General features: G+C 42.0%; 1 protein-coding gene across 3 annotated transcripts in view; it reads left to right on the forward strand.

Annotated features, from left to right (window-relative positions):
• BEST3 (bestrophin 3) overlaps window positions 1-14,807 on the forward strand; it is a 56,590-nt gene that overhangs the window by 25,660 nt on the left and 16,123 nt on the right. For 2 of the 3 annotated variants that reach the window (XM_081878538.1, XM_081878539.1), the window contains exons 2-5: window positions 6,541-8,307; window positions 10,610-10,779; window positions 12,753-12,847; window positions 13,940-14,173. In XM_081878538.1, coding sequence (XP_081734664.1) covers window positions 10,628-10,779; window positions 12,753-12,847; window positions 13,940-14,173 — 481 coding nt within the window. In that variant the 5' untranslated portion in view covers window positions 6,541-8,307; window positions 10,610-10,627. Of the gene's footprint in view, window positions 1-6,540; window positions 8,308-10,609; window positions 10,780-12,752; window positions 12,848-13,939; window positions 14,174-14,807 lie in introns of those variants that run through there. The other variant, XM_081878540.1, reaches the window with a different exon arrangement.

Consider the following 14,807-nt stretch of genomic DNA (forward strand, 5'->3'; position numbering starts at 1 on the left):
CAGCGGCCCGCTGGGTAGGAGGAGGAGATCCAGGTAGGCGGCGCCAGAGGGCTCCGCGGGCTCCCCCTGGAGGCTGCGTCCCGTCACTTCAACGCCTGTCCGGGCCCCAATCATGGGGAAGAAGAAGAGAGGCGCAGAAACTCTGCAAAGCTCTCCCTTTGCACTCAGCCGGGGAGCTTGCAAATTGTTGTAGCTTCAGCGGTCTGGTTTCTAGCACTTATAAAGGGATAAGCTGAGTGGTCTGGGCTCCTCCTGCCTCGTAGTCCCCTGAAATTTGAGCATTGATCAGGAGGCAAGCGCTGACTAACTGCAACAAATCCTTGGAGGGGTTTGTCAGGATTACACCGGTATTGTTTCGACGTGGTTCGTTGACAGCCTTAATAATGCAGAAGCGCCATGACCAGTTTGTGTGTTTGGCAACCCAGTAAATCAATGCTCCTTTATAACATTTGTTTATGATAGATTTACTCTTTATTACATAGAATGCTTTCAAATATACGTATATCACTGTAGTAAACCCCCTATTCTTTTCTATTGGTTTTTTTAAATTCAATAAAGTTGTGGTATTTTATTATGAAAGTTAATTAAAGCTGTGTTTTAACCAGGATACACCGAGAACTTAAAACTGTTAGTTTTGCAAAGCAGAATGTGCTAACCTTGAAAGATAACAGTGCAGCGAAGACCCAGAAATTCTTATAGCCGAGAAATATATTAGCAACTGCTTAGAAGGAAATGCTACTTTTAATTAAAATTGGGGGGGGGGGTGAATGGTTTTCCTTGTCAAGGCTGAAGCTGGGGTGCAATCAAGGGGTGAAGATCAAGCTATACCTTTTAATTCTGAAATGTAAAATTCATTTTTTTATATTTTTTATTTGTGGTGTTTCTATCAACTGCCCAATTACACAGTCCTCTGTATCCTCATAAAGATAAAATGCTAAAACACAATATGAAATATATCATTTTCCCCTGGTTTCTGTCTCTTCTGTTTCCATTGTTTTATTGTTGGCTTCTTGATTTAATGAATTTGGTATTGTTTTTTTTTAAAAAAAATGTTATTTATTGCTTTCGAAACTTACAAAAAAAAAGAAAAAGAAAGAAGAAACAATACAATATAGACAACACAAAACACAACCTTAACATCTAAACACCATAAACTATACAAGACAAAACAAAAACAATTTAAGAACACACATCATACCTTTACCATAATCTATCTTTCATTCCCTTGTTTCATTGACCTCCTCTCACCTCCCTCCTTGTATTCCACTTCTATACGTTATCTCAGCAAATCCTTTATCTTAAAATATTTTTAATCTTATTCCCCATTAAATCTAATATACCTATTTACACTTAACCTCTTAAAACATTTCCACTAAGGCCAAAAAAAATTCCATTCCAAGATTTTTCTATCCCTCATTAAATTTTACAAAATTTCCCTATATAGACTTTAAATTTTCCAATCTTCTTCACCGTCTCCTCTTCCTGGTCTCAGCCTCTGCCAGTCCTTTCCGTCAATTCCATATAGTCCATCAACCTGGAGATCTTATGTCCGAGGCTCTTAACCCTTCTCCACATCCCTTCTGCCAATCTTCTTCATATTCTTTAATTCTAGAGAGCAGATCTCGGGGAAGCTCCGACCCAACAGCACTTTTGTTCCATCTCGACAGGTCAGCCAGATTTCCATAGTTAAAACTAGGATCCATAAAATATTTCAAATCTTGTTTCAAGGTTCCTCCAAATCCAAAGGCCCCCAAAGCTCCAATCTCCTCCTGACCCAAATCCATGTCCCAAATGTCAGTTGATCCCTGCATAAGGGGATCTCTCCAACCTTCCCCCTCCAGTCCAGGCCAATCCTCAAAATCTGACCTCTTCCAGTTTCAATCACAAAGGGCCCCGACCTGTAACCCTCAACCTGCCTCTGTAAGGTTAAGGCTCCCCCTTGTATTACTTTAAGTTCAACAACAGCAACTTTCTCCTCCTCCTTTTCAACGATTTGCCCTGTTGAAATAGATTTCTGTGCCAGATCCTGAGTTATTTCTGTGTTGGTATTCACTTTTAGTCCCGAAATGTCAATTTTAGTAGCCATAGCATCTATCTTCTTGTGAAGTTGTTTCAGCAAATGATCTATCCTGCAAAATGCAGACACTATTATCTCATCTGCCGACATTTTAGTCCAAGGTCAGTCTCTAGTTCTCACAATTCTTATCGTACAGCTGGATTCCTCAGCTCAACTCTTGTAACAGTTTCAGCTCAACTCTTGTAACAGTTTCAGCTCAACTCTTGTAACAGTTTCAGCTCAACTCTTGTAACAGTTTCAAAGATTGCTCTAGAGGGGAGCAATCTCCAGTTGTATCAATCCTTTCCGACACAATTCCAAAAGTAAAATCGTTTCAGTTTTCAGTTACTTTTTCAATTGCTTTTTCTTCCTTTTAAAACACAGAAGCGGACAGTGGAAGCAATATATTTCTCTTATTAACTGACTGTTTTTCGCTGTCAATGAACTCTTCCAAACGTCAATCTGCTAGCAGCCCGTTCCCAGGAGTTCAGAGCAGTGATAATTTAGTTTTTATCACTCTCTCCTGCAGGATGCACAGTCCACAATTTCCCCCCTCTTCCCCTACTTCCAAGGGGGGTTTAATGGTTTCAATCGATGGAAATTTAATCCTTTACATGAGGCTTTCCAAGACCTTAGCTTGCAACCTCTTTGCTTCAGTCTATTTACAAAAAGGGAAGGCGGACTTCCTGTTTTGAACCTTCCCCGCTCGTTGCCAAATTAAGAAATTAAGGTATTTAAAAATCCAATTTTCCATTCTACTCACGGGTTGTTGTTTAAAGTCCAATTGTCCACAGGAAAAAAAGTCAGCACTCTCCAACAATAGCAATGCGGCTTCACTCCGTGAAAGAAGCAGTCGATTCAAAGCACCGTGCCACTCACCCCATGTCGCTCCGGATCCCCAAAACAGGGTTTCCCCGCGAGTAGGGGAGGCGTGAATGGTGCCAGCTGAATCCCAAGTTCACAGGCTTCTTCCGCCTGTGATTTCTGTGGGTCTCCACCTTCGCCGTGGCAGTTCAGACCCTACTTTTCACGGAGCAAGTTCCTCCCAATCGGAGGAGCTCCGCCATTGCTGGAGGCGCCAACCCGGATGAATACCAATGAATTTGGTATTGTTTTGTGTCATTGTTTTATCTTAAGATACTCTAAAGCCATCATGAGTTGACATTTTGGCTAGAATAGTGGGATATAAATTTTAATGTAAATTGTAAGATTTATTTAAATATCTTGAAGACTATGCCTAGCAGAAGGAGCAAATCCTTTGCATGCTTATTCAGAAGCAAGCCCAACTGAGTACTCATTTATTTAATCATTCAATTGATTTATTAGCCACCATATAACAGAAAGTCTGTGGGTGGCCTGCGAAGGAAAACAATAATTTTAAAAATCACATTAGGTCTAGTAGGCAGAGAAATACACAAGCAGGATAAAACATTGTTTTTAAATGCAGCAACTGCGGAAAGAATGTTACTAGCCCAAAGATGGAAACAAGAAGATATACCAATGAAAGAAGAGTGGCAGATGAAATTAATGGACTATGCAGAATTGGAAAATCTGACGGGGAAAATTCGGAACCAGCAGGATCAGGCTTTTCAGAAAGACTGGAATAAATTTATGTTATATTTGAAAGACAACTGTAAACAATTAACAGCAGGGTTATAGGAAGTTGTTGGGTTTTTTAAAAATAATTTTTATTAACAGACCAATCATATCAAATCAAATCACATAAGTTCCAAATTACAGAGCCTAATTTTAAATTTTGTTGGGGGTACCCATATTTCAAGTTCCGAAAGGGATCCAATCCTCTTATTGCTGCTGCTTTAAAAGTCCACAAATCTGTCCAAATAATGTTCAAAATTCTGTCCAATCCTTTCTTGCTGTTTTCCACATCTCTTCTAGTTGTTTTCATATATTTTTCCTCTCTCTTTGTCTTTGTGTCCTCTGATTGTCTCCATAAGCGGGTTGAAACAAATTTGTATTCCTGTGTGGATTTTTCCGTTCGTCCAAGAGTCATATTTCAGACAGCTGCCGTATTTCATCGTCCATAAAGAAAAACATTCTTGCTGTCTACTTATTCACTTTTCACAGGTCTGTCCCTCTTTCTCAGTCCTCGAGGAGGTTCTACCAGGAATCCAATATGAAAACAAAGCTTCCTCCTCCCGATCATGAATCTTTCGACATGACCCGTCAAAATGGCGACTCCCTTTTTGTTGCTGCACCATCAAAAGCCCTTGTTCTTTTTCTCGATCTCACAAGCCAAGCTTTTGGTAGTAAATCATTTCCACACAGTTTTTAATCATCCTGCTTAGGTCAGTTATGCTACGGTTCTTTTTGAGGAGGGGTTATTGGTTAATCACATAGAAGAAAAGGAATCCAGTCCCGCTCCGGCATACTGAACCTGGTGTATTTTCTTCATGTTGTATTCCGTTAAATCCAAACCCGTTGCTCTCGTTTCACAGAGGTCACTTCAGTTAGCAGTCTTCACTCCCGTTCTTCACTTGAAATATGTGCATTTGCTTCATTTCCAATTATATATTTCGAGCTTATGCAAACCAGTGCGCAATCAGAGACAGCGTCCGGGAGAGCCAGACCCACCCAAGGTCTTTGTGCCTAGTGCCCTCACCCCCTTCTTTCGAATCCGGGGGCGAATTATGGGCACAGCAGGCAAGGCAGTGTTCCCCATTCCCTTGGGGCAACGAAGGGAGGCTGCATACTCCCATATCAGCCTCTTAATTACCTTGTGTGGGTCGGAGAGATGTTATTGTTGGCCATCTTCCAATGCGCCCCTGGTGGCCCCCTATAGGAAGTTTTGTAAGGAGAAATTAATCACTTATTACTTATTGTAGTTAATTAAGTAATTATATAAGGATAAGATTTAGCAGGAATAAGAAATATAGGAAAATGCAATATATAGAGATTTGGTTTGAAAACGATCAGTCGGGGAAGTCACAGGCTCTTGGAGCCAGATGTTCTACTTTTGTTAAAAGGTTGCTATGATGTCATGCAAGAAAATATATGTAAAAACCAATAAAAATTATATTTTTAAAAAATCACAGTTCTGTGAAAGACAGTTTAAATGCAGCAAAAGTACAGCTTTAAAATCAGATAGCTTTAAAGTCAAATAGATCACTTAGAACAAGCAAATAAAACACCACAGCATCATAACAATTAAAGTAGAGAGCAAAGAAGTAAAGCCTATCAGAGAACTAAATCACAACATAATAAAATTTACAGTTCAATCCTGTGTATATTTACTCAGAAATAATAAACTCTACTAAAGTAAATGGTGCAGATTCTCTACAATTTTAAGATTGTAGTTTGAATGTTCGCAGCATACCTGAAGTACTGCAGTGTCAACAAACTATTGAAGTATCCCCATACTGGAATAAGTGGTTGATAACAATGTCTGGATAGGATCCTAAGCACATATACATCTAAGTAAATCCTCTCCCCATTTGCTCACACATTTCTGGCAGGCTTTTGTTCTGTCTGGAAAGGGAAATGTCTGCTCTTGGCAGCCAGTGTTTTCCTAGACACTGCCAGGAACTAAGCAAGCAGCTGGTGCCCCTGAGCAAAAAGGCCATGGCCCCAATCCAGCAGAGGATCGGGGTACCACTGCTGCACTCACGGAATACCCATTAGCATCTAAAATGTTAGCAGTGCTAGCAGTTGTAAAAGTGCTGATCTCTTGATGGCTGGCAAAGGTGGAGCGTCTCAATTCCCTGTTCTTCCCTCCTAACAGATACTGTCAGTGCAGAGTGGAGATTTGCAAATTCATCCCAGGTACTAAACAAGGCAGGCTTGGGGAACCTGTTGCCCTCCAAATGCTGCTGGATTTCAACGCCCGTCAGCGTAGACGGTAACCATGGATAATGGGAGTTGTAGTCCAATAAGAACTGGAGGACCATAGGTTTGCCGCCCCTGAGTGCAAGGTACAATTGCCTCCTCTATAGCAGTCCTTTGTACACATCCGATCTACACACACGAGATCACTCACACAGACTGAAGTGCCCGAGTACAGTCGTAACTTGGTTTTCGAACAGCCTTGTTCTTGAACGTTTTGGCTCCCAAACACAAATGCAGGAGTGTTCCAGTTTGCGAACTATTTTTGGAAGCCGAATGTCCAGTTTGCAAACTATTTTTAGAAGCCAAATGTACCTCAGGTTACATACGCTTGCAAGAGCTTCCTGCAGCCAATCAGAAGCTGCACTTTGGTTTCCAAACGTTTTGGAAGTCAAACGAACTTCCGGAACACATTCTGTTCGACTTCCAAGGTACGACTGTACAAAGGTTCTTACTTGGGATGGAGGCAAAATTCAGTTTTGTTTGTATGGTCAATGAGAAACTACCTGTTTCACACTTCTTGAACCAACACTCAGACTGAAACCCAGCTAGCCTTTGAAATTCACACTTGATGCAGTTCTGCCACCCAACAACGTGTACAAAAATGCTTGAACATGGAGAAAGTGAATACAGTGGTACCTCAGGTTACATACGCTTCAGGTTACATACGCTTCAGGTTACAGACTCCGCTAACCCAGAAATAGTGCTTCAGGTTAAGAACTTTGCTTCAGGATGAGAACAGAAATCGTGCTCCGGCGGCGCAGCAGCAGCGGGAGGCCCCATTAACTAAAGTGGTGCTTCAGGTTAAGAACAGTTTCAGGTTAAGAACGGACCTCCGGAACGAATTAAGTACTTAACCTGAGGTACCACTGTATGGGGAAAGAAATGCATGTATTAGTGAAATTACTATACAAATATGCATATATTAAAGGAAATTGCCTGTAACGTGTTTAGGTGCATACAAAAAATTTCTCATCAGGGGACATACACACTGAAATGCTGGGGAATTTTCGTTAAGTTTTGTTTTGTTTTTTAAATTGGATAGTACTGCAAAAATGTGGAGAACTGAATGTAAGAGTAGGAACATAAGAAATGGGGGAAACTGGCAGATTCATCCATCCCTAGTTCTTGCTGATGGCCTATATGTTTATTAAGTGGAAAACCTGAATGAACTACTGAATTGATGTATCAGAATAAACTACGGTATCTCTGAGTACTGGAAAAATAGTCGAGAACAATGTCACTAGCAAAGCCTAAAAAACTCGGTCAATAATGCAACCATTTCATCACATGCCAGACTTAAGTCCTGATTCATTCATCTCACATATCTACCATGTCGTATTATTTATGTTAACTAATTCTACTCTGCATTCCAGACACTGGTCCCTTCAAGCCCCAAATAAATTCCCTGAGCCACTACTTCTCACTAGTTCCACTCGTTTCCAAGGAATGAGCAAGCCTCCTGCCCCACCAGTCAGACCCCTAACCTTCCTCATCTTGTAGGCTGTGGAGGAGAGAAAAAATGCATCACAGAATTCCTAATTCTTCCACCAAGAACCCTGGGCCACCAAAACAAAGCATATTCACATAATGAGTCAGGTTACATAAAACACACTCACAAATGACATGTTCAATGTGCATAATTTATTCTAATTGCCTTTTTTTTTCTATTTTCTGCTAACAGGATTTAGGATTTTTTTAAAGCCCAGAATCCCAGACCTCATACATCTTCCTAATCTTCAGATTAATCACATTATTTTTGTAATGATTCTCCTGATCTCAGAAACCACTGGAAACAGGCACAGACAGATTGCCTTCAGAAGAAAGCAAGCAGGCAAAGCAATACCTATTTATTGATCCAATTCCCCTTCACCAAATTGCACAAGTTTTTGAACTTTGCAGAGCAGTTAAGGTTGCTCTGTAGCCACTTTAAAAGAAGCAGGCTCCTGTTTTTTGAAGTGGTTCTTTACTTCTTCTGCACTAGGCAGATGGCAGAAAGGGGGGGGGGGACGGGAACCCAAGCTGAAAAAACATCATGGCAAATCATGCCCACGGTTGGTTCTGCATTCAGACCAAAGGGGGTCCTCCTTTGGATAACAAGTGGAGTGATAATTATAGATTAGAAAAGAGCCAGATCAGCAGCTGCTGCTGCTGCTTGCATTTGTTCCCTGTTGTAGCTGACAGCAGTAGAGAACTTGGCAAAAACAGGCTTCCAGAAGTGGAAAGACACGTTAACCCCTGTGCTTGTCAGTCCGCTATGGTGAGGACTCCAGGGAGCAATTAAAGCCCTGATAGGCTGTGTGCCTAAGGTGGAGAGGGAAACAAAGTGACCTGAACGCTCCCACGCTTGGGGAGCGCAGAAGGCCTCAGATCATCATCTCCGTGTTTGAGTGATTTCATCAGGAGAGCAGGTTAGTCAATTTTTATTTTGATATCTCTCCGTGCTTGAGTTAACCTGAGTTAACACTTGAACAAATATTTTTGGGGGAAATAAATTACGTTTTTTAAGCATGCAGCAAAGCCTCATTTACCTCGGCCAGTCATGCTGTAGCCTTTCTTATGCCTGCATGTGATTGATGTCCTTACGGTGTTTTATTTACACTTGCAATTCTAGGATACACAGTTACTGTACAGCACACACAAAACCCACAGCAGTTATTTATAGTTGCATTAAAAGTACTGACTGTAGAGGCATTCGGTGGTTGCTTTTCATGATGGGGAGATTATTGTCTGTTTGTGATTATTTAATACTTTTTTAAAAAGCTTGCGTTATCAATTTATATGAGCTCGTTTATTGGGAGGGTGTCATGGAAGGGCCTCAAAGGGGAAATGATGAATAGAGGTGGGATTAATACTCCTTTCCAATATGAGTTTTTAAAATCTATTATTTAAAAAAAAAAATTTTGAAACGTTTGAGTTATAAATTGAATAAATAATATGGTTTGGAGGCTAATGTACAATCCCATTATCCATTATGTGTGGCTAATAAAACCATGCAAGTGTGCATTGCAAGTAAATCCCCTTGAATTTCGTGGGGCTTGCTCCCAGGTTAAGTGTTACGGGGATTACAGCCTAAATTCCACCATTTTCAGTAAAGCCAGATTGCAGCTCATGTCTTTGTTAGGTGGTTTCTTAAACACGGCCAATGTATACTGCCAATAACATTGCAACTAATGCCTTTTGTTACTTTGGATCCCAAATGGCTTAATCTGTGCTTTGAAAATGTTTCAGCTAGAGGTTCCACTAATGGAACATTTGCCTTGGTTGGGAAACAAATCTCCTACTGCTGAATCTACTTGGCGGATGGAAAGTTGAATTCTGAGCAGCATGTTGAAACCCCAGTAAAGTCGCAGGCATAGGCAAACTTGGCCCTCCGTATGTTTTGGGACTACAACTCCCATCATCCTTAGCTAACAGGACCAGTAGTCAGGGATGATGGGAGTTGTAGTCCCAAAACATCTGGAGGGCCGAGTTTGCCTATGCCTCGTCCAGAGGGCCTATTGGTATTTCTATGCTTGCTGCAGCATCATTGCTAATGACATGTTAGATTGGTGTTAGAACAGCTTGAGTTACATAGAATATATTCTGTCTATTAGCAGGGTTGTCACACAATTGCAGGATCCGGTGTCTCTTACAGAATTCATAATTTACAGCATATTGTTATCCCTTGGAGCTACGTAGCTTGGGAAAATGTAGGCTATGTCTGTGGAAATCACAGCAGGCATCCAGATTGCACGTGCTGTGAATACTCTGGTAACACTGTTCCTTGTGGTGGCTGCTGTGATGCTGTATGTCCAAGCTGATATTCTACATAAAAAAAACCGGAGCTTGAATCCTGGAAAGAGGCGCCTGGTGGATGAGTGTAGTTCCCAGATCCAGGAGACAGCTGGATTTCCTGTTCTGGGTGGGGTTGCACTTTCTCTGAAGGAGCAGGGACGCAGTCTGTGGGTACCCCTTGAGCCACCTCTGTCACCAGAGGCCCAAGTGACCTTCATGACCAGGAGTGTTTTTTACCAGTTCCTGCTGGTATGCCAGCTGCAACTATTTATGGACCACAAGAGCCTGACCACAATGGCCCATGCACTGGTAACCTCAAGGCTTGGTTACTGTAACACGCTTTACGTGGGTCTGCCCCTGTATCCCTTCTAAAAGTTTCAACTAGGGCAAAATGCAGCTGCCAGACTGTTCACAGGAGTAGCTTACTGGCAACAAGTTACTCCGCTCAGTAACTCTGCTGAGAGAGCTGCTCTGGTTGCTGATTTGCTACCCAACCAGGTTCAAGGTGCTTGTGTTGATTCACAAAACCCTAGACAGCTTAGGCCCAGATTACTTTAAGAATCATCTGATCCCTTCAACGCTACCACATGTACTGAGATCTTCCGATGGGGCAAGTGTGGTAGTCCCCCACACACCTGAGTTTCAATTGTCCTTCACTAGGGAGTGGAAAGAAGCATTAGTGTGGCCTGTGGAACACCCAACAGTAGAGGTTTGGTGGGACCCACTCCCTCTCCTCTTTCAGACCCCCTTTTTAACCAATGATGCTTTTCGATCTTATAATAGCATTTTTATGGATGCTTTTTCCAATTGCATTCTTATATGTAGTATACCACCTTGGTGTATATTTTTAAATGAAAGTGTGGATTATCAATACGCAAATAAATAAATAAAAATTATACGGGTTACCTGTTGTGTTTTGTCTTTCCATTTTCCCAGGAGCAACCAGCAGAGGCGATGACAGTCACATACTCTAGCAAAGTAGCAAATGCCACTTTCTTTGGGTTCCACAGATTGCTTCTCAAGTGGAAAGGAAGCATCTACAAACTGCTTTACAGAGAATTTTTGCTCTTTGCTTTTCTCTACACGGCAATAAGTCTATTATACAGGTACTGGGTTTTGTTTTTTCCCCACCTCGTGAAAAACTTCGTATTGCAATCTTTCCTTGGATAATGATGGAGGGATCTGCAACAAAACGTTTCAGTATGTTGTTTTCTGTTCAGGATGCAGTTGTAGCCAATCCTGCCCTTTCTCAAGATACTCTGTTCCAGGGATGTGTAGCCCTCCAAATGTTGTTGGGAGTCCTATCAGCTCAAGCCATCATGGCCAACCATGGTGAAGGATGATGGGAGGTGTCATCAAGCAACATCTGGAGGGTGAAGGATTAGCCACACCTCCCAGTTTTATGGCTCCCATCCCCCTCACCAACACTCAAGTGATCTGTGGCCTGAACTATTCCCTCGCCACGAATACATGGGTTCGTTCTTCTCCACAAGGAATTTATTTACTTCTCCAAACCTGAATTTCCCCCAGGTCTGCTTGTATCTTCTTGTAGAAGGATGGTGTTATCTAGGCCACATAAAGATTGGTACTCAAAGAAAGACTTGAAGAAACATGACTACATGGGACACAATCCACTAGGATGTTCTCCTGCACAAGCTCTACTGAAGGAGCTATGCAATATCACTATTTATTTAATCTTCTTAATTGTATATCCTACTTTTCTCATGGAACCCGAGACAGCGTACAAGTGGTCTCCCAGGGTCTACCCATCCAGGCACTGACCAGACTCAGACCTGCTTGGCTTCAGCAAGAGCATACAAGGTCCAGGATCTCTTGTGCAGCCCCCATGCCTCCTGTTCCAATCAGGAAGCTGATTGCCTTTCAGTTATGATGGGAGTCACTACCACACCAACTGACAATGAAATGGAAAAGTCTCTGATATTCAACAGCAAAAGTGTTGTGGGGGAAAAGCTACATCCCTTTATGAAGACAAATACTCAATTATTATAATAATATGTCAATAGGAGAGCTATAGCTTCCCCTCCCCCAATTAGTAATACATTCTAGCAAAAACAGGCCCATTTATGTCTTGTGCTCATTTTTCCTATCAAATTTCTGCAAGTAGAGCTTTGAGTGTGGGTTGCTTCCTGAGGTGTCCTTGGCCAGAGCTTTGGGTTTCTTCAGAGTTGGATCACATGACAGCTTCTCCAGGGACATTAGACTGGCCCCATCTCTGATGACATTTAGGCAGGCAGCAAAAATGTTTTATAATGCTGCATGCTTGCAATGGTTTTTTATTTACTGTGCTCTTGTTTGATCTGTAATTTTCTGTTTTAATTTTGTTGTTGAATTTTAATTTTGTTATTGTCTTCTTGTTCACTGCCACAGGGGGCCCTAGTTAGGACTGAAAGGTGGTGTAAAACCCGTTTTTATAAATGAATAAAGGGGGGAGGTGCAATCTAGCCAATTTTGTCTTGTTATAGATCTTTTGGGGAATGTCCTGAATAGTAATGAGAGTCGTTTAGTTTGATCTGGGTGCTGATGTGGATTTAGAGTTTGCATCTTTCACAACCTCCAAGATTCACAACCTGCATAAGCTGTTATGGCCATTGTTTGATGGATTCCCACTTTCCCACCATGGATTATATAATCAGAACTGTTTTTAATGGGCTGTATTATTACTGTTATACAGAATTGTGTTGTTGTAGAAATATTGTGATAATGCACTGAATATTTCTCATTTTCACCCACTTAGGTAAGCAGGGACAAGCCTATACATGTCTGCTGAGAAGCATGCCCCAATGAGTTGTATGCCTGGAATAATAGTTGTATAATGCATTTCATTCTGCATATCTGAGATTTTTCCATTCACTTGTCAGTCTCAGAGCAGTGGCTTTTGTCATAATTGTGAAACACACAGACGAGCTTCCTTATCACCCCTATGCAGTAAATGACTATTAATACTAGTATTCCGGCTTGCTCATATTATATTCTTAATATGGAATTAACCTCCTCTTTATAAGAAACTAATTTGAAAAACTAATATCTCCCCCCCCTTTTTTTTCTTTTGTCCTTGCAGATTTTTTCTTACTGGTAGCCAGAAACGATACTTTGAAAAACTGGCCATTTATTGTGACAAATATGCAGAACAAATCCCAGTTACTTTTGTGCTTGGTGAGTATATACATATATATATCCCATAATTACCATGACTTCGTTTAGGACTTCACCACAAACCTTGAAGCAGGGATGGGCAGGAAGGCGTTTGGGATCCACTGGATAGATCTCTGGGTGAGTCATAGTAGATTGGCCCAGATTTCTTACTCCCAAATTGTTTAACAATATTAACTGCACATCATATGCACCAGGGTTGTACAGCCAGTAGGCAGCTCAGTTCACAAGCTGCTCTGATGCTGGTACGATCACAATGTCAGTACCAGTCTGAGGATGGGAGACATGCTAGCACTAGTTTCTCCCCATTTACCAGGGCTGGCAAAGTGTAGCATCCGCTTCAGGCAGAGCGGATATCATGAAAAGGCAGTGAGTTGTTACTTATTTAAATTATTAGGATTGTATTTTTTACTGCTTGGGAGGAGGAGGGGGGGAACTTCTTGTGGAATTTTCTGCCTCTTGTTGCCAAAATAATGTGGCAGGTCTTGGGTGCTGTGCACCTTGAATTGTGGCGTGGGAATAGGAATGCACTTCCTGCTCTGTCGTGATATTTTCCTGTTGAATACTCCCATCAAGAAATCTGACTTCACAAAAGAGCTACAGCAGTGGTGGAAAACCTCCTTTGGCCCTCCACACATAGGAGCCAACTCCTAGGGGCCGAGGTGCTTTCAATCCCCCCAATAAAATATTTGAAGGGCCAAAGTTGATGGACATTGCCATCACCCCTAAAGTTGATGGACATTGCCATTCAAATGGTGTGTGTGTGTGCCACATCTTGTGATCAATTATGCATGGCAGGGCTTCTCCCCCCCCCCCATATTTTATTCAAGTTGGCACCCCTGCCTCCAGATGTTACTAGACTGCAACTCCCATCAGCCCTAACCATTGTGCTTCCTGACTAGGATGGGTGGGAGTCCAGAAGCAACTGGAGAGCCACAAGTTCCCCACTACTGAATTATAGGCCCCAGCGCTTTCCATGACGGAGTTGTTGTAAGCCTAGGTGTATATTTTAACTGCGCACATTTTTTAGAAGAGCCAGAGCTATGTGATGATTTGCAGCAACGGATGTGAATCGGGATCTTTCAAAATCTCCAGGCTTCTATGTTACTTTGGTGGTGAACCGTTGGTGGAACCAGTTTGTAAATCTGCCGTGGCCAGACAGACTTATGTTATTGATCTCCAGTACTATCCAGGGGAGAGACGAGCACGGTCGCTTGCTCAGAAGAACTCTAATACGTTACGTGAATTTAACGTCCGTCCTCATCTTCCGTTCAGTGAGCACAGCTGTCTATAAGCGATTTCCAACAATGGACCACGTGGTAGAAGGAGGTATTTGTCCATTTCTCTTCTTCTCCATCTCGGCCACGTCACATGTGGCCATAACTGAGCGGGGGCAGAATCTTTTGACGTATCAGTAGGCAAGGCACAGGGCCACATCATCAGAAAGAGAAGCAGCACTTCCGTCCTTATCCTGGGAGTTGCTTTTCCAGTTAGTAAGTACTTAGGGTGATGCATGAACCATGACAATCATGCTAAATGTAGCATTATAGGAAATGGGATTCCACAAGCAGGTACAGTTTGACTTTAAGAGCTTAGATTCAAAATGGTAGAAACCCATCGTTAGAGTTTCTGTCAGAGGCCAGGCACCTCCTTCCCAAAGCCAAGGAAGCTTCTGCCCAGCTTAGGGAGGAAGGCGTGATGCTCACATCACCCAAAAATTTGGGCGTGATGCTCACATCACCCCCCACCCAAAAAAAAAATTTGTCCTCAGAAGCTGATATCTCTGGCTCTAACTGTTCCCCTACAAAAAAATTCACCGCATGTCACTGCTATCCTCCACATTCTGCACCAACTGCTGCCTCCAGACCAACCCCAAAGGTGGTTTGGAACCACCATATATATGCTCTACACAGCATGAGCTGTTGCTTCTCTTTCTTTCAGGTGAAACTGACAGTTTTTTGTT

The sequence above is a fragment of the Podarcis erhardii genome (genome assembly GCF_964252035.2).
Source record: "Podarcis erhardii genome assembly, chromosome: 10".
Lineage (NCBI taxonomy): Eukaryota > Metazoa > Chordata > Lepidosauria > Squamata > Lacertidae > Podarcis > Podarcis erhardii.